General features: G+C 50.5%; 9 protein-coding genes across 9 annotated transcripts; 5 read left to right on the top strand and 4 right to left on the bottom strand.

The window, feature by feature from the left end:
- Positions 1–593: 593 nt before the first annotated feature.
- Bathy06g02670 (predicted protein) lies at positions 594–4,631 on the bottom strand (the record flags this gene model as incomplete). The annotated part of the gene is made up of 1 exon (XM_007512722.1): positions 594–4,631. One exon carries the CDS (start codon positions 4,629–4,631, stop codon positions 594–596), a length of 4,038 nt encoding a protein of 1,345 aa, XP_007512784.1.
- Positions 4,632–5,283: 652 nt separating this feature from the next.
- Positions 5,284–6,876, top strand: Bathy06g02660 (polynucleotide phosphorylase/polyadenylase; the record flags this gene model as incomplete). Its single annotated transcript, XM_007512782.1, has 1 exon — positions 5,284–6,876. One exon carries the CDS (start codon positions 5,284–5,286, stop codon positions 6,874–6,876), a length of 1,593 nt encoding a protein of 530 aa, XP_007512844.1.
- Positions 6,877–7,133: 257 nt separating this feature from the next.
- Bathy06g02650 (polynucleotide phosphorylase/polyadenylase) lies at positions 7,134–8,150 on the top strand (the record flags this gene model as incomplete). The annotated part of the gene is made up of 1 exon (XM_007512426.1): positions 7,134–8,150. One exon carries the CDS (start codon positions 7,134–7,136, stop codon positions 8,148–8,150), a length of 1,017 nt encoding a protein of 338 aa, XP_007512488.1.
- A 102-nt stretch (positions 8,151–8,252) lies between these two features.
- On the bottom strand, positions 8,253–11,300 carry Bathy06g02640 (unnamed protein product; the record flags this gene model as incomplete). Its single annotated transcript, XM_007512565.1, has 1 exon — positions 8,253–11,300. The coding sequence occupies one exon, from the start codon at positions 11,298–11,300 to the stop codon at positions 8,253–8,255; it is 3,048 nt and encodes a 1,015-aa protein (XP_007512627.1).
- A 644-nt stretch (positions 11,301–11,944) lies between these two features.
- Positions 11,945–13,120, top strand: Bathy06g02630 (unknown protein; the record flags this gene model as incomplete). Its single annotated transcript, XM_007512536.1, has 1 exon — positions 11,945–13,120. The coding sequence occupies one exon, from the start codon at positions 11,945–11,947 to the stop codon at positions 13,118–13,120; it is 1,176 nt and encodes a 391-aa protein (XP_007512598.1).
- Positions 13,121–13,412: 292 nt separating this feature from the next.
- Positions 13,413–14,507, top strand: Bathy06g02620 (predicted protein; the record flags this gene model as incomplete). The annotated part of the gene is made up of 1 exon (XM_007512546.1): positions 13,413–14,507. One exon carries the CDS (start codon positions 13,413–13,415, stop codon positions 14,505–14,507), a length of 1,095 nt encoding a protein of 364 aa, XP_007512608.1.
- Positions 14,508–14,812: 305 nt separating this feature from the next.
- Positions 14,813–16,600, bottom strand: Bathy06g02610 (glycerol kinase; the record flags this gene model as incomplete). The annotated part of the gene is made up of 1 exon (XM_007512520.1): positions 14,813–16,600. One exon carries the CDS (start codon positions 16,598–16,600, stop codon positions 14,813–14,815), a length of 1,788 nt encoding a protein of 595 aa, XP_007512582.1.
- Positions 16,601–16,721: 121 nt separating this feature from the next.
- Bathy06g02600 (predicted protein) lies at positions 16,722–19,040 on the bottom strand (the record flags this gene model as incomplete). The annotated part of the gene is made up of 1 exon (XM_007512341.1): positions 16,722–19,040. One exon carries the CDS (start codon positions 19,038–19,040, stop codon positions 16,722–16,724), a length of 2,319 nt encoding a protein of 772 aa, XP_007512403.1.
- A 607-nt stretch (positions 19,041–19,647) lies between these two features.
- Positions 19,648–20,562, top strand: Bathy06g02590 (predicted protein; the record flags this gene model as incomplete). The annotated part of the gene is made up of 1 exon (XM_007512530.1): positions 19,648–20,562. The coding sequence occupies one exon, from the start codon at positions 19,648–19,650 to the stop codon at positions 20,560–20,562; it is 915 nt and encodes a 304-aa protein (XP_007512592.1).
- Between the last annotated feature and the right edge of the window lie 109 nt (positions 20,563–20,671).

The raw sequence follows: 20,671 nt of genomic DNA, 5'->3' as shown, positions 1-20,671 counted from the left end.
CTTCGCGAATAGATTCGGAAACTTCAAATCTTTTCGACAGCTCGCGATAAAAAAACGGTTCGGTTGGTGCTTATCTGTTTTTCTCTTCCCCTCTCGAGAACGAACACAAAATTTTTACCGAACGTACGCGTAAACGATTTGAAGCGCGCGCGCGAGCACGCGAACGACGAAATATAAAAACAAACGAGCGCGTACCTGGTACTTTTCCTTCTTTACGCACAAACAATAATCTATTCGCGTGTGTTGTCAGAGAGAAACTTTTACCCTTCTCTCAAACAACACAAGAATTGATTTTGGGGAGCTTTTTACCCCGAGCTCGCTTTTTTTGCCCCACGAATTATCCGTCTCTTCGTTTCCAACCCTATTATTTGCTAACAAAATTTGGATCTTTTCAGACAGTGTTGGATCTTTTTCTTTCAGAGTCAGTCAACAATTTTTGTCACCACAGGGAGAAGGAGTAAAGGTTCTTTTCAAGGACCTCGCGACGTAGGAGTACGTTATTAATCAGTTCGTATTATTATGTATAGTATTAAAATCGTTTTGTGTTGTTATATTTATTATAACGTGTTGTTGTTGTTGTTTTATTGGTGTTATTAATCTCCGTCCAGAATCTCTTTGAGACCTTCGTAGTGCGCGATTTCAGTCGCCAAAGCTTTCTCTTTGTCGTCTTCGAAATCGGCGACAAACTTCAACAAGTCCAAGTTGGCTTCTTCGACTAAAGCGTGCGCGTCGGCTTTGACGGAGTCTTCTAATTCAATCTTCGAGACGCGAATGAGTAGTTTACAGAGCAAGGGCAAGGCGTAGCCTTCTTTGACGACGTGACCGTCGTCGCCGCCGTCGGGTTTGGCGGCTTCCAACGCCTTGGCGACGTCGGCGAGTTTGATCGTGCCGTCGGCTAACGAGTGGGCTAATAAACCGGCTAAGATGGAATCGGCTTTCGGGAGGTCGCAGAGGACATCTTCCAATTCGTTGAAGATTTCTGCGATGCCGTCTAAGACGGCGTCGGAGTACCCGGATCGAGAAAGTTCTCGGGTTAAATCTTCGCACGCTTCCCATTCCATGCCTCGTTTCTCAAAACCAACCGTGCACAACTGTTGGATGAAGATGCCAATCTTAGCGTTATTCCACGTGGAGATGGATTTAATCGCTTCACCGACGTCTTTATCGTCCAAAAAGTATTCTAACGTGCGTTTGCGTGCTTCCTCGTTTCCGGCATCATCGTCAAACTCAGAGTCTATGTCGCTTCTCGGAGTTTCCGGACGACTGGAATCGTCTTTCGATTCACCACCTTTACCGGTGTTGATCTTTGGCGTGTTCGATCGCGACGGTGGGTTGGAGCGGCCTTCGACGACTTTGAAGTCGACATCTGCGCCGCCGCTACCGCCACCGCTACCGCCGCCGGAACCGCCGCCTAAAATGGAAGAGCCTCTCGGTTTTTGCACGATGCGAGGTCGCTCACTCGGTTTGCTGCTGTTATTTCTGTTGCTACTACTTCTAGAATCACCATCTCTACCGCCGCCGCGCCGGTCACCATCTCTACCACCACCACCATCTAATCTACTCGTGGATGATCGCGAGTCGGACCGACGAAGACCGGGTCCGCCAGGACCGCCTCCGCGCTCTCTCCCTGACCCGCCGCTACCTCCACCGCCGCGTCGATCGCCACCTCTCGCTTGCTCCATAGCCTGTCGCTGCGCGTCGCGATGAATTTCATCGATTTTCTTCGGACCTTCTGCTGCACGACGTTCTTTCCAACCTTTCTGACGCAATTCTATGACATCTTGTAACATGAATCGGTGTCGCGAACTCAAGTGCGGCGCTTTCGTCAACGTCTCAATTCTTCGGAAATAGGCGTTCAAGTACGCCTCGGCTTTCGGGTGGTCAATCATCGCTCCAACGGTGGATAAGAGCTTGGACAAGGCTTCGACGTCTTCCTCGTCTGGTTCACTCGGCCCGTCGTCGTCGTCATCGCCGCCGGCGGCGGCAGCTGCATCTTTTCCGGCTTCACCTTCCTTGAGAAGCTTTTGGATGCACGTGTGCATGATACGCTCCGTGAGCATGGACTTCTTGAAGAGTTCGCCGATAAACCGAATGTTCCCTAACATCCGTCGTCGCGATTTCAACAACTCTTCCTCTAATCGATTCATTTCGCGTCTTCGATCCAATTCAAGTTCTTCGAGCGTTTTCACTTTTGGCGTCGGGGCGATTTCGCCTTCTTCCAAATCTTCCGGTTTCACGTCCGCGCTGCCGTCTTTACTCGCTTCCTCTTTCGCGATTTTTTCGGCGTCTTCTTTCGTTAATGGTGTTTTACAAGCCTTTTTGTGTTTTTCAACGAGTTTATAGTTCGCTTTGATTTGCGCGTCGCCAGATTCAAACGCCTCTTGACACTTATTCAACAAGACGCGTTTGAACGTGATTTGGTTTTGACCTTCCGGCGCCGCGGTGTCGATAAACTGGACGTTATCTTTGATCAATCGTTCGGAAAGTTTTGCACACATGTCCGCGTATAAAGCCGAAAAAATCGGTTCCAATAACGCCTTATCGAACATTTGACCAATCAAACCCATCAGAGTCTTTGGCTCGGTGATGCCGACGTCGACAACCTTCTCCAACAACTTCCCAAAGTTTTCCGGCGTGAGTTTATTGAGTAAACTCTTGAACTCTCTTTGCTTCTTCTCCTCTTCGTCTTGGACTTTACCGATGACGTAGACATTCTCCGTCTTGTGCAACTCCGGCAAGACGACGCCCGGCGGCGGACCGCGGTATTGGTTGTTGTTTCCGTACCCACCGTCTCGACGGTTGCCTCCGCGACGATTGTTGTGTTCGTCCGGTAAACCGCGGTGCTCCCAGTTTCCGTCGCCACCGCCTCTGCCACCTTTGTCCCAGTTCGGTTGACCTTGGCCTCCACCACCTCCGCCGCCGCCGCCGCCGCCGCCACGACCTCCGCCGCCGCCTCTGCCGCCTCGCGACTGATTTCTTTGTTGCGACGATTGTACGCCCGGCGGTACGATAAATCCAGGCACGGGCCAGTAATCCACGTCCGATGGAACTTCAAATCCTTTCAAAAACTTCGTTGTGCTGTACGGAGAATCCATCAAAGAACGCAAAAATTCTTCGGTGTACTTTCCATCCGCCGGCTTCTCTGCCATTGTCGCTTCGGGAAGTGTCGATTGCGCCGCAGAGGCGCGCGCTTCCACCACCGCCGCGACTGCATCTCCAGAAGAAGGCGTCACTTTTTTCGGCTCATCTTTGGGCGGTGGGGGCGGTGGCGCGCCTTGCGGTGGCATCGGCGCACCCGCCGGCTTCGGCGGCTCCGGCGCTCTCGCCGACGAGGATGGCGGCGGCGCCGACGGAGGATGTGCCGGCTTTTGCGGAGACGCCGCAGTCGGCGGAGGAGCGTCTGAAATCGACGCTTTCCGTGCCGTTTCCGCGGCCAATTTCACGACATCTGCCGCGGACACTTTCGCTGGTGACTGTTGCGCCGCTGGTTTTTGCGGCGACGACGTTACAGCCGGAGAAGACTCGGGCGCTTTCTGCGGCGCCGCGGCAACTGGTGGCGGCGCCGGTTTCTTCGCCGCCAAGTTTGCAAAACTTGGACGCGCCGGAGGTTGCGAAGGAGCCGCCACTGACGGAGGCGGTGCTTGTTGTGGACTCAATGGCGTCGCCGCTGGCGGTTTTTGTTGCTGCGCCGCAGCGGCGACGACTTGCGCCGCAGACTTGCTCTGTTGCTGCTGTTGTTGCTGCTGTTGCTGTTGCTGCTTCTGCGCCGCTTCCAATAACTTCTCCTTTTCTTCCGCCGCTTTCTTATCCGCCTCTTCTTTCCTCTTCTTCGCCTCGGCTTCGGCTTTGATCACCTCCTCGGACTTTTCAATCTTGATCTCGGCTTTCGTGTTCGGGTTGAAAATCTTAATCGGTTTGCGTTCTCTCACCGGCGTCGGCGCCACCGCCGGAGGCGCGCCGTCGCCACCACCGCCGCCGCCGCCACCAATCGGTAATCCACCACCGACACCAGGTACGCCTCCAACGCCACCCGGCGGCGGTCCCACGCGCATGCCTTGCTGCTGCAACATCTGTGCCTGCGCCGCCATCGCCATCTGCGCTTGCATGTAGTTCCCCGGATGCATCCCTTGCGGCATGCCTCTCCCGGCGCCGCCGACGCCGGGATACGATCCCATCGGAATACCTTGCGGCCCTCCGTACGGGACAAACATCGGAGGACCTTGTTGCACGGGAATGCCGCCTTGGCCTCGACCGCCGCCTTGGCCTTGTTGGCCGCCCATACCTCTTCCCATCATAAAGTTTGGGTTAAAATTACCCCCAGGGCCTCGTCCTCCACCCATGACGTTTGGCCCGCCAGGACCTCTGTTGTGTTGTTGCTGCTGCTGATGTTGCTGCTGCTGCTGCTGCTGCTGTTGTTGCTGCTGCTGATGTCCATCTTGCGACGATCGTGTTTGCTGAACATTCGGAGCTCCACCTCCTTGTTGTTGTTGTTGTTGTGCTGATGCCGATGACGACGAACCACCCGATCGCGGTGGCGGTGGTCCTCCTGCTGCTGCTGATGTTGCCGCTGCCGGCGCGGCGTCTTTCCGCGGCGTCGGGACCACCGGCGCGGGAGAAGAAGAAGAAGACATGCTCTGTCGCTGTTGTCGAGAGAGATAACGCAACACACTCTGCACTGTATCGATCAATCGAGAGAGAGAGAGATGTTTATGTGTGTACTAAAAAGTCTCTTCTTCGTCAATTTTGGGTTTTTCGCGGCCGCCTCGGGATGATGCGCAAAACAATCAAAATCAATCGCTCTTCTTTTCTTCTTGTCTTTCTCGATATAAAACTTTACAACGCGGAAGAAGAATAAAAAAACAGGGTTTGGTTCGTCTTCTCTGCCTTCGTTTAAAAGCGTGAGAGTAAAGTAGTATTAGTATCAAAGAGAGGAAAGAAAAGAGAGAGAAAGGTTTCAAAGTCGTTTCCTTCTTTTCTCTCGTCTGTTTTAATGAGGAGTCGAATGTGGTTGCGCTTGTTGTTGAAAAAAAAGCACACGACGAGCTCCCAAAAAAAAAAAAATTGAGAGCAAAACGAGAGTGAAAAAAAGCACAACAGAGAGGAAAAGAGAACAGACGAAAAACTTTGAGAAACGATTCTTTTCAAGCACAAACAGTAGAAACTTGTGACCAGAAATGGTAAAGCTTTTGGACAGGAGACTTTTTTAAGTTTTTCTTCTTCAGAGAAAGCGAACGCGAGAGAGGTCGTTCGTAAAAAATAATACTAATAATACTAATAATGTTTATGAGTTGCCATCCGGGAACGACGTCTCGCGTGATGGTAGCCACGAGCGCCTCGACGTCGTCGTCCCAAAAGTGCGTCTTCGCGGACAGACGACGACAAAAGTTCTCGAGCATCGGGGAAAGGAAGAGGAGGATTCGTTGTTTAAGCGTCAGAGGAGGACACTGCGACGTGGACGACGGCTACGTCGGCGGTTCGGCGGTTCGACATCCAAAATCTGTAACCGTGAAACTGGGCGAATCATCAATCAAAATAGAAACGCAAAAGGTCGGAGCGCAAGCGAACGGCGCGGTCGTGTGCACGGAAGGCGAGACGGTTTTATACTCCACGGTGTGCGCTGCGAGAGAGTTAAGCGCGGACGGCGGGTGGGTACCGTTGACGGTGAATTACACGGAGCGATTTTCAGCCGCCGGAAAATTTTCCGGCGGGTTTAAGAAACGGGACGGGACGTTGAAAGAAGGCGAGACTTTGAAATCGAGAATCGTGGACCGACCGATTCGGCCGCTGATACCGAAAGGGTTCGGCTACGAGACGCAGATTTTGGAGTGGGTGTTGAGTTACGATAACGAGAGGACGACGGACGCGTTGGCGATTTGCGCGGCGAGCGCGGCGTTGGCGGTGTCGGACGTGCCGATGAAAACGCCGGTGATGGGATGTAGAGTCGGGTATATCGATGGAAAGTTTGTCGCGAACCCGACGAAAAGTGAGATGGAACAGTCGAGGTTGGATTTAGTCATGGCGGGGACGAAAGAGGCGGTGTTGATGATTGAAGGGTTTGGTGATTTTTTAACGACGGAGGAGATGATTTCGGGCATCGCGTGCGGGCAAGAGGAAATCGCGAGAGCCGCGAAAGAGATTGAAGCGTGGGCCAAAGAAGTTGGGAAAGAGAAGATGGGTGGAGATATGTTGATTCAAACGCCAGAGGGGATCGACGAGAAAGTCCAGGCGTTAGTCGCGGAGGATTTGAAAGAAGCGATGTTGATTCCAATTAAGAAAGTGAGAGGAAAAGCGATCGGCGAGTTGAGGCAAAAAGCCGTGGACGCGTTGAAGAAAGACGAGAACGGAGAAAATGGTTTTGATAGCGCGCAAGTTGTTCAGGCGTGCGGAAGAATCGAGTCTGCTGCTTTGCGCGAAGCCATTAGAACGAATGGAAGACGTCAGGATGGTAGGAAATTGACGCACATTCGTCCGATTGTCGCCGAGTGCGGGGTGTTGCCGAGAACGCACGGAAGCGCGTTGTTTACCAGAGGCGAGACGCAGTGTTATTCCGTGGCGACGTTGGGAGGTAAATCGGATGGGCAACGCGTAGACGACGCGTTGGAGGATGCTGACGATAAGCGATTCATGTTGCATTATTTCTTTCCGCCGAGTTCCGTGGGCGAATGTGGGCGAGTCGGCGGCGCGAATCGACGAGAGATTGGACACGGAAATTTAGCCGAAAGAGCGCTGTTGCCGATTATTCCAAACGACGACGACTTTCCGTTTACGATTAAAATTGAAAGCACGGTGACTGAAAGCAACGGAAGTTCGAGCATGGCGACGGTGTGTGGTGGTTGTTTGGCGTTGCAAGACGCCGGCGTGCCGATTAAAAGGTGAGAGAAAAAAAATGATTTCGTCGTTTTCTTCTGTTTTCTTCTTCTGTTCTCTTCTGTTTTGTTCTTCAAAAATGCCGTGGTCTTAAGAACGCACTTTTGCTGAAGAAGCTGCGCGCTGAAAAGCGTCGCGTGAAGTGATTTTGAGTCATAACCCGGCGACATCAACGTCATCTTGCGATTACGCATTCGATCATTGAGCGCATAAAAAATACGCAAGTACCTCGGCTTTCGAGTCGGGCGCGAACGCGTTTTTGTTCAATGGTCAATTTGCGCCGTCGCATACATTTTGTTTCTTTCTTTCTTTCTTTCTCTCTCTCTCTCTCTCTCTCTTTGCTCTCGGCAGATGTATGTACTTCAACATCGTCTTCTTCTCTTTTTCTTATCAAAAATAACAGGAAAGTTGCCGGCGTTGCCATGGGATTGATTCTCGGCGATGAAAAGCATCCGGAGGCTATCGTGCTCACCGATATACTCGGCTCCGAAGACGCTTTAGGTGATATGGACTTCAAATGTGCAGGCGACTCCGACGGGTTTACAGCGTTTCAGATGGATATCAAAGTCGAAGGAATAACTTTGGATGTCATGAGAAACGCGCTCGAGGAGGCCAGACTTGGCATCGTGCACGTTTTGGGCGAGATGGAGAAATCCAACCCGGCGCCGAGAGGCACGATGGGCGCGAACGCGCCGCAGATTTCCAAAATGTCCGTTAACCCGAAGTTTATCGGGAAAGTCATCGGTAAAGGAGGCGAGACGATTAAGGGTATCATAGAACGAACAGGCGTGTCTTCTATTGACGTCGATGATGCCGGGAACGTGACGATTACCGGCCCTGGTGGATGCGACATCGATGGCGCTCGAGAAGTCATCGAAGGTATTTGCCTCGAGCCGGAAGTCGGTAAGATTTATCGCAACTGCGAAGTTAAGAAAATCTTAGAGTTTGGTTGTTTCGTTGAAATTTTTCCAGGCGTGGACGGATTGTGTCACATTTCCGAACTCGAAGTTGGACGCGTCGCGAACGTCGTCGACGTGATCAAAGAAGGCGAGAAAATGGACGTGAAACTGTTAGAGATCAACGGGCGAGGACAAATGAAACTTTCGAGACGAGAGGTGTTACTCGAGGAAGATCCCGAACTCGCTGGCGACGATAACCAAGAGCGTGGAAGACGCCCGGCACAGGAACAAGGTGGTAGATCAGGAGGAAGAGGAGGAAGATCAGGAGGAAGAGGTCGAGGCCCTCGTCGCGATAGCGGAGGCTTCGATATGGATGACAATTAAAATCAACAATGCTGCAACTACTTAGATCTATCTATATACTAATACAACGTTGAATATTATTTATACTGTACTTAGAGGCGTATTGAATGTATCACACCGACATCAAGTCTGCTCATCTTTCGCGCGATCACACACCAAATTCAGTCGCCACAACGTTTTTGGTTCTAACTCTGCGACATCGATGACAATCTCTTCGTCCGCATCCTCATCTAAACCGTTCGCGACTTTGCAAATTTTGATAGCTTCCTCCTGATACGATTCTGGTAACTCTTGCATTGCCACTCGTAAGGCGACTTTCGCTTCCACCGATTTCGTCATTCTCTCCACGCCAGCTTTACACGGTTTGCAAAACCAATCGTCGTCGCCTTCTGGGATTTTCTTCATCGGCGGTTTCAAGCAAAAAATGTGGAACCCGCAATCGCAACCGTCGCAAAGGAGCATTTTTTCATCGTCGTCTTTACTCTTGCACACTTTGCACGGAATTTCATCGAGCGTCGCGTTCCATGCCTCCGGGTCCATCTCGTCGTCCAGAACGAGACCAGTTTCTTCCTCGCCATCCTTCTTCTTCTTCTTCTTTGACGCGCTTCCATTTTTCGCTTCTCTCGTTGCTTTTCTTTTCTCCGCCGCCGCCTTGCGGCTCTTCTCTACCTCCAGTTCTTTCAACATTCGTTGTTGCTCTTTCTTGGCTTTTTTCAAAGCCACTTCCGCGGCGCGCTCTTTCTTTTTTGCGTCCTCGAGAATCTGTCCAGCCTCGTCGAGAGTTTCGTCTTTGTCGAGTTTCTTCCCACTACCACCGCCGCCAGAGATTCTCTTCTTCTCTTTCCGCTTTTGCTCCTCGGCTTCGTCCTTCTCCTCGCGTTCTTTCTTCCTCCTCACGCGTTCCTCCTCCCACCGCGCTTCTTCCGCCTCACGTTCCGCTCTTTCTTTCGCCTCGGCCGCTTCATGCTCCTCTCGTTCTCTCTTCTCTCGCTCTTCTTTTTCTTTCTGCATCTGCTCTCGTTTCTCGCGTTCTTCCTTCTCTCGCTTCTCTTTTTTCATCTTTTCGTTTTCAACTATAGAGCGATGAAGAGGCGCTAGGATAGAATCGAGCGCGGAACCGGCGCCAGTGGCGGTTCTCGACACGCCCGCGCGCGCTTTTAACGCCGACGCGAGCTCTTGAGCTTCTTTCGCCATGATTTCTGGAAGAATTTTATTCAAAGATGGCAGTTCGAGAGATGCGTTTTTACTCATCTTTTGCGCCGGAGAGCCGCCGTCTCCACCCGGTGCACCGTTCTCTGCGGGTGGTGCTGAAACGTTTTGCGCGTCTTCTTTTTCTGCTTCTACTTTACCGTCGTCAGTATCGTTACTCTCGAACGACTCTTCGAACATTCGCATGCGCTTATCTTTTCTATACTTTTGAAACTCGTAAAACCATCTCGTTCTCGCGGCGTTGAGCATTCCCAAAGCGGATCCGAGGACGCCTCCTTTCCCGGGAAGCTCGCGCTCGAGAAAGGTTTCTCGTTCTCTCCTCAAAACAGCAGCTGGATTCACGTTATGACTATTACTATTATTCCCGTTGCTATTGGCCGCGTCTGCGTCCTTTTCTATCGAGTTTGATTCGGGTTCGATGTACCCGTTCGGTAGAAATGGGTGCACGGTAATCACGTGCGGCTGTTCGGTTTCCGCCCAAACGTTCGATCGGTCGTCGATGATCAAAGAAAGCGCGTGCGGCCACTTTTTCGCGTTCCCTTCCCATGCCATCTTGAACGATTTCCGCGCACCTCCTCCTAACCCATACAAAGATACCACGCGTCTTCTCACGTCTCGTTCGTCGATGAGCGAAAAATCACCGTCTAAAATCCTCCACATTTCCATCGCGTACTCCTTCTCCGCCGTCGTGCACACGTATACCTCCGCTAACCTTTTCTTACTCGCGCGATTAATCCCCGATAGCGCTTCTTTTAAACCGTGTGGACCAAACCATCCCGGCCGCACGTGAACTAAAATTGAACTGTTTGGATCGTTTGGGTCGATTCGAGTAAACATGGTGAAACCGTTCAAACCGCCCCGGTATTTCGAAGCTAAACGAACAACCGGTCGTTCAATCATTTTAAGCTCGTTCGGGTTAAGTTTGTCTACAACTAAAGCCTTCTCATTCTTCGCGTTTAAAAGTGCGCCTTGACGAACCGCGTTTCCTTCTCGAAACTCCTTCAACATCCGATGGTCCTCCATGAGAAACCGTCTTCGCTGTTCGGTCTCTTGCCGTTCCCTTCGATATTTAGACAGCTCATCTCTATTATTTTCGTCAATGTTGTTGTTTATGCCGCCGCCGCCTTTGCTCAAAGTTTCAATCTTCCCGTCCAGCTCAATCATTTTCCTCCGCTCGTTTTCTATCGCCCGCTCTAAAGTACCTTCCGATGCCGCTTGGAGCAACGTCTCGTCTAAATCTAAAATAACCACAAACTGCGAGTTTTCCAACAAAAGATTCGCCTCGAAGACGGATTTACTCGGAATTTCAAAGCCTAAAAAGTACGACTCCGACTCCGACTTTAACGTCGACGACGCGTCCTCTTCTTCTTTCTTTTTCTTCTTCTTCTCGTTATCCTCGTCCTCGTCGTCTTCATAAAATCCTACGCTTATTTTCTTCTCCCCTGTTGTTGCATTAGGAGCTCCAGCAACGTTCGATTTCTTCTCCTTTTCCTCCTTCATCATCCCGTCTTTCCTCACCGCGACGATGTGCAACTCGCGTTCGTTCGGCAACATAACCACCGCGGATTTGTTCTTACTCAACATCTCCTCGTGTAACCGCTTCAACGCTTTCCCGTTCACCTCGTCCTCGCCCTCTGCGACGACGTTCCTCATCGCCACGCTCGCACCGTTCGGACACAAGAGCAAAAAAACGTCCAACACGTCGCACGTCACTTTCTCGCCTTTGGTCGGGAACCAGAAACCTGCCACGACTAATTCGCTTTCTTTTTTATACACGTTCGCGAACGACATCTGATTCTTTTCGTCGTTTCCGCCGTCGTCGCCGTCGTCACCATTCGTACCGCCTGCGTCATTAAAAACGGATGCCTCGACGCTCAGTTGGTGCACACTCACTCGCATGGAACTCTGGTCGTTTTTCGCGCGTTCCAGGTCTTTAAACGCGATCGAGGTTTGGAACGCCATTTTTTTCTTTTTCGCTAATGATGTGGGCATTTTGTTTTCTTTTACACTTCCTCTCTTCAATTTTCTCCCTTCCAACCGCTCCGACACTCTTTTTTTTCCGGTCGATCCAATCCAAATCTCTCCTCCCACTCTGATGTATATGATATATGTATGATGTGTGAGTCTCTCTTCTTTAGCACCCGAAATGAGAGCGCACTCTCGAGACCGAAACACGAATATATACACAGAGAGAGTTTCGAAACGGACAATATAAGTACAGAGAGAGAGAGAGAGAACAAGAGAGAGAACAAATATATGTCTCTCTCTTTCGAATAAAGCGTAAAGTAATCTGTGGGGGTTTGTAATGTGTGAAGGAGAGGAAAAAAATTCGCTCTTTTTTTTTGCGCTCTTTTTTTGTCTAGGGTTTAGAGTTTTTGGACAAACCAGTCGCGCTCTTTCTGTCCTCTCGTCCTTTGTTTCGTAGTATACATCGAAACTCTGCATATATGTTCGCGTTTCGGTCTCGAGAGTGCGCTCTCATTTCGGGTGCTGAAGAAGAGAGACGTATATAGTGTATTTATTACGCATCAAGGAGGAGTGGGAAAAAAGGGAGAGATTTTTGGGACAACAAAAGCAGTGAAAACCAACGAAAACAGATATCTGTGATGCGTTGTCTTTGCAGCGGCAGCGGCGTCGCGTCTTCTGTTCTTTCGAGGAGGAGGAGGAGGAGGGCAAACGACGCCGAGGAGCGAGGACAACGGGACCACGCGGAGAGGAAGCTGAAGAAGGATGATGCGAGGAGAAGGAGGACGGCTGTGTTGGTGTCGTCGAGTCGTAACGACCAAAACGAGTCGACGAGTGATTTCGACGTCTACATCGAAGATACCGACCATTACGCCGTGGTGTATTACGCGAATTATTTCCGGTTTTGCGCGAGAGCGTTTGAAAATATGCTGTTGGAGATGAGGAATGATGATGCGACGACTTTGACGACGAGAGAAGATTTAGGCGAAGAAAGAGGCGAGTTTTACGACGACGACGACGAATTCGGCGCTTGGTGGTGCGACCACATCGAAGAGGCGAAGTACGTATCGCCGGCAATTTTAGGCGATCGTATTCGAGTGGAGAGCACGGTGATAGCAGAGAATATCAGCGACGACGAGAGGGAGAAGAGTTGGGTGGTGAAGCACTTGATACGGAAGATGGGTGGTGATGATGACGACGACGACGACTTTGCGACGACGACGGTATCGTTTACGTGTCAATCGCGGTATAGGAGTCGTCGAGGAGGCAGGAAGAGCAGCAACTGGGATAGAGAAAGTAGCGATAGTGCGAGTAGTAGTGGTAGTGGTGGTAGTAGTAGTAGTAGTAGTAGAAGCGAAACAGACAGACGCAGAGCGACGAATATCCGCTTCTTTGCGTCTGAATTAAACCATCGTTCGGTGTGGCACGTCGACGTCCTTCGTTGGTTCGAACGAAACAGAACCGACTTAATCGGCGGCCCGAAAGCGCTCGAGTCTTTAAAATCTGAAGACGAATGCGTCGTCGTCGTGTCTTCAATCTCCAACGTGACCATATTCACCGACGTCATAGAGGATATGATTGTTCAATCATCTCGAGGGGCACATCCATCCTCTCTCCTCTCCTTTTCCTCGGTGCGATTTCTTCGAAGAGACGTGCAGTGCGAATTCGACCAACGCGTGGTCGGCCTCGCGGATGCGCCAAACGACGACCTTCGAGTTGTAGCGTCTGGTAAAATCACGTGCACTGTTTTGAAAAGAGAGAACATGCGCCCGAGAAAAAGTCCGCGAGCGTTGAAAGAACGGTTGTTGGTCGCTTAATCAGACTTACATGTAGTGCTTCGAATCGAGAGCGTAATACTGATGACAATACTACTCTTGAAACCAAATCAACTTCCTTTCCTTCACTTTTCATTTTAAAGGCATCAATCAGACTTTAAGCAGTACTTCGAATCGAGCGTAATACGAATACTCTTGAAACCAAATCAACTTCAATTACTTCACTTTTTTTCATCATCTGAACAACACTAAAGAAGAACTTTGGTCTTCTCTTTCGCGCGAGCGAATCGCGCATTCAAACGTCTCTCTCTTCTCTCTCTTTTACTCTGAAACCATGCCTCCTCCGAATAAAGCGAGCGACGATCAAAAAGTCGTCCTCATTGGCGGTCAGCAGCTCCTCCGCGTCAGAGACGAAAAGACCGGCGAATTCGTGTTCCGTCCTCTCGACGAGAAAACGGGAAAAGCGAAAACGAAAGAAGCCATCGATCAAGAGAAACTCGAAGCGTATAAAGAACGAAACAAGGATAAGTTTTTGGACTCGGATATGAAACGATGGGAAGAGGAGAGGAAACGAGCGATCGTGGATAAACGGTTTAAAGAGGCCTCGAAATTGAAATGGGAGGAACGGGAGAGGAAAGAGAAACTCGGGATATCCGCGCCGACGAGGACGAAGACGAACGCGAGCAATAACATCAACAGAGGAAAGAGCGATTCGTCGAAAGGAGGAGGAGAAACGAAGAAAAAGAGCGGCGATAAACCTAAAAAGTTGTCGGAAAAGAGGATGCAGAAGAAGAGAGAGTGGCTGGATAAACACGGACGCGTGCGGATGCCGGAACCGTCGAAAGCGCTGGCGGAACTTCGCGAGGAGATGAAGCAGGCGAAGATGAACAACTTGGAGAAGGTCAACGCCGGGAAGTTTTCGTTTTTGAAGATGGCGTTGGAGTTAGAGGAAGGGAAGTTTCAGACGGCGACGAGAGAGGCGAGGGAGAGGAATTACGAGTTTGAGAGGAAGGCAAAGAACGTGAGGAACGGGGAGATGGACGGGACGGATTCGGAGGACGAGAGCGACGACGAAGCCGGCGGGAACGGGAGGAGGAAACATAGAATGCGAGAGGCGGATGCGAACGATCCAGATTTTAGGAGAGATTTAGATCCACCCATAGTAAAGAGAGGGTCGGATGCAGATTTGTTGGATCCGGATTATAGGAGAGACGCGATGCCGTCGGCACCGGCGCCACCGCCTCCAGCGGCAGCGCTGACGCAAAATAAGAAGAAACCGCAAAAGAAACCGCAACAAAACAAGAAACTGCCGCCGAAGCAGCAGCAGCAGCAGCAACAACAACAACAACACCACCAAAAGCAAAACAGCAACGCGGCGATAAAAGCTATTCCGAAGCCGAAGTTTGAGAATTTGAGTTTGAATGGCTGATGTGATTGATGTGTTTGCACGTGTGTACATCGGGAGGTAACGCACGAGATCTTTCACTTTACGATAATCTCTCTTTCGCGAGCGAGAGAGTTTGAAAGAACGACGAGGGGTCGTCGTCGACGCGATTCGGCGCGTAACCGCCGGTCGAGAAGAGCGCGATGTCACGCGCGTAAGTAATTCGGCTTCTCGAGAAAGAAAAATTCGTTTGCGAAAAGCAGAGGATGGAATTTTACATGGCGAGAACACGACGAAAATTTGTTTCTTGGTAATACAAAAGGCGTAACAAAGAAGAAGCACGCATCGCGCTACATGTTATACGACTGTTCTTTATCGCAATACGTATCTAATCCGTACGTGCGCTGTAACGCGTCCTCCCATCGACTTCGCCCTTTTGCCCGCTCCTCTTTTGTGCTCTTCGACTCGAAGAGTTTCGATCCATCGTTAGCATTTTGATTGTCTTCACCCAAAACGTCTCTTACCGTCATCGGCTCTTTACTATTGCCGTACCAGCTGTATACCCCTCTCTTGTACGCGCCAATTGCCGCCGCGAGCGCCGCACCGTATGCGGTTGTCTCAATGTTGGCCGGCCTGCGCACACTTTTGCCTAAAACATCCGCTTGTATTTGCATTAACGTATCGTTCACGCTCGCGCCGCCGTCCACGGATAGGAGTTTCGCATCACCATCGCTAGAAGAAGTTTTCTTCCTCTTCTTGCTCTTACTATTCTCTTCGCAGTCTAACTCCATCGCTTCGAGTACTTCCATGGACTGGTAAGCTATTGCTTCCAGTGCCGCTCGGCAAATGTGCGCTTTTTTTGCGTATCTCGTCAATCCAACGATAACGCCGCGACTATCGTCCCGCCAGTGCGGCGCGAACAAGCCGCCAAACGCGGGCACAAACGTTACGCCTCCAGTATCTGTTACCGTTTTCGCACACTCCTCAACTTCATTCGCATCGCTCACCAACTCCATTTCATCTCTGAGCCATCGAATACATTCGCCACCAACAGCCACCGCCCCTTCTAGCGCGTACTCTGCTTCCTCGTCCTTACCCAATTTCCAACACACGGTGGTTAGAATACCTCGTTTGGATCGAGTAATCGTCTTCCCGGTATTTCGCATGGCAAAACACCCAGTTCCGTACGTGTTCTTCGAATCACCCTCTCGTAAACGGTGTCCGAGCGCACTGGCGTGTTGATCTCCTAAAATACCATAAACTTCTAGCTCGATTTTTTCTTTGTCTTTCGTGACTGAGGGGTTACCTGCCCATCCGCTCACGCGCTCCGCGCTCGATACGATCCTCGGCAACCACTCTTTCTTAATCCCAAACAGATTCAACAAATCGTCGTCCCATTCCAGCGTCTCTATGTTCATTAACAAGTATCTCGACGCGTTTGTCACGTCGGTAACGTGCACATTCGGTAACTCCTGGTTATTACTGTCGCGCCTCGCTCCCAACTTCGTCACGATCCAACTGTCCATGGTCCCGAATCGCAACGTACCTCGCGCCGCCGCTTTTTGCACATCCTTTGAATTCTCCAACAACCACCTCATTTTAGTCGCGGAAAAGTACGTCGATATTGGCATACCTGTTTTCTGAAACACCATATGTTTCTCCTTCTCTGAAAACCGCGAGACGATCTCCGCGGTTCTCGCGTCGCACCACACTATGGCGTTGTGTAACGGTTTCATGGTTTCCGAATCCCAGGCGACGATTGTTTCGCGTTGGTTTGTGATTCCCACTGCCATGGTAAAGGCGCCACCGACTTCTCGGTAGCATTTTTTTATGTTCTCGATGATTTCTTCCGGGTCGTGTTCCACCCATCCGGGTTTGGGATGTATCTGTTTGTGTGGATGTTGCGCGGATTGGATTGGTCTCAAATCTTTGCGCTCGCCGTCTCGTTCTTTGTAATGAAAACCAAGGAGTTCGTATTTGATGACTCTCGTCGACGTGGTGCCCTGATCGATGGCTAAAAGTATAGGATGCGTGAGAACTTTTGGTCCAAACATCATGGTCACGCCTCTCCTTGTGAAGGTATCTAAAGCGTGGGGGCGTCTATCGTCTGCGTCTGCGTCGGAATCGGAGGAAGCCATTGTGTTGTGACGAATAGTTTCCCAAAGTATGGATGGAAGAAAATTTTCCTCTCGCTCTCGCTCTCTTTCGTTTCGATGGAGTGTTGATGATGATGTCTTCTTATGGTGGTGTAATAATAAATTAAAACTGTACGTACAATTCTCTATCTTCGTTCAACTCGGCGACTAACTCGGCGGCTTCGATGAGCGCGACTTCGCCTAACTTTGTGATGTAGTTGTTGTTGACGGAAACGTTTTCCAAAGCGCCTTCGGCGTTGTTTTTAATCGCCGCGGCCAAGGCGAACGCGCCTTCGTCTTTGATTTCGTTGTAGCCTAAATCTAACGTGCTTAAATGTTCGTTGACTACGGCTAATGACTTGCCCAACGAGCGGACGCCGTCGTCCCCTAGTTCGTTGCCGCGTAAATCGAGGGTGGTGAGGGATTCGTTGTAGGTGATGGTGTCGGCGAGGGCGGCGGCGCCTTCTTTGCCAATTTTACACCACCCGACGCGTAGCGTTTCGATTTTGGCGTGGAATTTGAGGGATTCAGCGAGTGCGATGCCACCGTCTTTGCCTATCGGGTTATAACCGAGCTCTAAAGTGGTCAACGCGGTGTTTTCCTTCAAGGATTTGGAGAGAGCCATAGCACCGAGAGCGCCGATGTTGTTCCCGCCAATGTCCAGGTTTTTCAAAGTCGCGTTGTCCTTCAACGCGGGGGACATTTTGACCGCGCCGTCGTCGGAGAGTTCGTTCATGTAAAGATTCAAGTGGGTCAACGCGTCGTCATCTTTGAGGTAATCGCACAACGCAGCGCCAGAATCTGGACCGATGGCATTGTTTCCAATGTCCAAGTTGGTCAATTTCGTCTTGCGCTTGGACAAAGCTTCGCATAATTTGACGCACCCTTCGTTTCCAATATCGTTTCCGTTCAACGTGAGCGATTTTAAGCTGCTATTGTCCACCAAAGCGTTTGCTAAGGCGACTGTGCCTAAGGCACCGACGTAGTTACCTTGTAAAGAGACGTGTTCTAACGTGTCGTTTTGTGCTAAAGCTTGCGCCAAGGCGGTGGAACCTTCGTAATCGATGGCGTTGTTGTTCATCTCCAAAGAAGTGATCGAGGTGTTTGATTTCAACGCCTCCGCTAAGGCTTTGGCACCATCGTCGCCAAACGAACACGAGTTTATGTTCAACGTCGTTATTTTTGTATCGGTTTTCAAATAGTTTGCCAACGCGATGACGCCTACATCGAGCAACGGATTGGAGGCGAAGGAAACCATGCGCAGTTTCTTATTTTGCGACATGGCTTCGGTAATGGCAAGCATGGCGGTTTCACCAAAACCGTTCGCGCCAAAGTCAACGCACGACGCGGTTTCGTTGAACGCGATGCCTTCGGCGATGATTTTTGCGCCATCGTCGCCGAGTTTACGCCCATTCAAATCAACCGTTTGGAACCGTCTCAATTCGTCGACGCAATCTCTACACAAGCGCTTGAACTCTCTGCTCATCGGTTGTACTCTTTGTGGTTGTTTCGGTTTTACTTTTTCTTTTTCTTTTGTTTTCTCGGAGGAAGTCGACGTCGACGCGCCGCCACCATCTTCGCCTTCTTCGCCATCCATGGTGGTAAACATGCGCAATCCAGGCGGCAAGTTAGAAGCGCCGACTGGAGCGTTCTCGCCCGTACCTTCAACCCCGCCCGATTTCGCCGCTTTGTTCAACGAAGCGTAAAAATCGGAATCTGACGCCTTGTCGATACCACCAGTAGCAGTTTGCGCAGCACCAATTTCTTTTCCTCTACCACCACTACCACTACCACCGCTGCCGCCCATATCAAACACCTCCTCGTCCTCCCCCTCCGGCGAACTCTTCGCCCTTCGCTTTTGCATCTTCGTCCAAAGAAAATACGCAATCAATCCAATCGCCCCAACACCGGCGCCGAGTAACGTCGGGTCCGCGCTCGCGATATTAAACGAAGAGGAGGACACCATTTGCGACTTTTTCGTCCCTTTCTTCTTCTTCGGCCTCGGTATCTCCGAAACCGCGACGACTTCTTCTTCCTCCAAAGAATCAGCAGCCCCTCCTTCCTCGAAAGCATCATCAGCTCTTTTGTCTTCCCCAATAACATCTTCGCTGCTCACATCGACGGTCGGATCGCCCTCGATCCTCGGCAACGCTTCCGCCGTCGACGAATCATCCAATTCTTCTTTCTCTTTGCCATCATTGCTCGTCGTCGTCTTTGAGGAACTACTTTTCTTCTTTTTCTTCGCCGCCGTCACGACCAAGACTCGTCGATTTTGTTGGTGATGATGATTTCGTTGAGAAGAAGAAGAACGACGACGCGCAGCTGAGACGTTGCTCCTACGACTGCTCCCGAGAAAAGCGCGAGACCAGACTCCACCACCACCACCACCACCGCTCGTCGTCGTCGTCGTCCTCGCGTTGTTGTTCAAACTGCTCAAGAACATCTCTCTTTAAAATGTAATAAAAAACACAAGAAGAGTCACTTTTTATATTGCGGCGTTTTTCCTCGCGATTTTGTTTTTTTGTGTTTCTCATCAAAAAAAGAATTTAATAGACTTGCCTTTAAAAAAAAATGAAAACCCTAAACACAATTTTTTTTGTCCTTGTCGGATAAGGCGAAGAAACAGGGGCCACAAGCGCTCTGAATTTTCATCTCTCTCTCTGTTTCTCTGCTGTTTTCTCTCTAAAAATTCTATTCTTGGGCTGTTCTTTCTCTCTGTCTGGCAAATATATTTTATCTTCTCGCTCGAGTATATATTTCCTCATTCGAGAAACGCATTATTCGTGGTGAGAACAAACTCGTTCGCGCGATAAAACACACAAACAGAAGACGTGCAATTGAAAAGAAACGCGAAGTGTTTTCTGTCGCACTTCTTCTTTACCTTCTTTTGGTTGGTGTTGAGGGAGAAGCGAAAGAAGAGTTGAAGAGAGAAATTTGCCTCTGAAAGATATTTCCTTTTAGTACTCTTCTTCGCTCGTCGTCGTCCAATTCTCTTCTCGAAAAGACGCGTACAAAAAGCAAAAATCCTTCTTCTTTCGTTTACGCAGAATATGAGCTCGGTATACCCGAGTTTAATGCAAACGACGACCACAACGACCGAAACGACCACCAAGCGATGGTACGCGTTGGTTCGTTTAGACGAAGACGGGCGCTCGGTCGCGCCTCAGGCCGAGGAAATCGCCAAGCTCGAAAGAGAACTCATGCGCTCGCAAGAAGTGTCCACGGGAGGAGGACACGTGAACTCTGCGTCGATTTCGCACCATCACCATCACCATCATCACCACGTGGAGACGTTTCTACACACCACGTATGGGTCCGAAGGAGGAGGAGAAGGAGGACGAATGATGCAACAACAAGACGAGAACGATATAACAGCGACGAAGGTTCCGAGCAGTCGACTGGGAGGAGGAAAAGGGGGTGGTGGGAGACAACTTCAACAAGGCGCGAACTCGGACGGCACGGAAAGCGCGAAAGAAGGGAGCCAAAGTCCGAGCACGACGAACGAGACGACAAATTCGTCGGGAAAGAAGAGAAAGAAAGATACGAACGGTGGCGGCGGGGTCTCGTCCGGGAAGGAGAAGAAGAAAGAGAACGCGACGGATACTGATACTAATAATAACAACAACAACAACAGAGGCGGAGAAGAGAGCGCGAGAGGAACGAATGCGAGAGAGTTACCGCCGGGGTGTAAACCGGGCGGGCCGTGCGACCACTGCGGCGCGTTGGACTCACCGCAATGGAGACGAGGGCCGGCGAGTAAACCGTGTTTGTGCAACGCGTGTGGGACGAGGTTTCGCCGAACAAACTTTTTGGCACCGCTTTCAAACAACAAGGATAACAATAAACAGGATAACGACGAAGATAGCGCAGTGCCGACTGGCAACGACAACAACAAGAGAAACTTAGATGGCGGATCAAACATGGCGAGCCAAACGACGAAGAAACGGTTGGCCGCGGCGTGTTGATTGATAGCGCGCGCTTTGGTTGGTGTCACCAGGGTATCTCTCGAAAGGGAAGAGATGACATTCTGTATTTTTATTTTATCCACACTCGCTCTTATACACACCCGCTGTT

This window comes from Bathycoccus prasinos, assembly GCF_002220235.1.
Source record: "Bathycoccus prasinos genomic : Chromosome_6".
Taxonomy (NCBI): Eukaryota; Viridiplantae; Chlorophyta; class Mamiellophyceae; order Mamiellales; family Bathycoccaceae; genus Bathycoccus; species Bathycoccus prasinos.
This window is presented reverse-complemented; position numbering and strand designations above follow the sequence as displayed.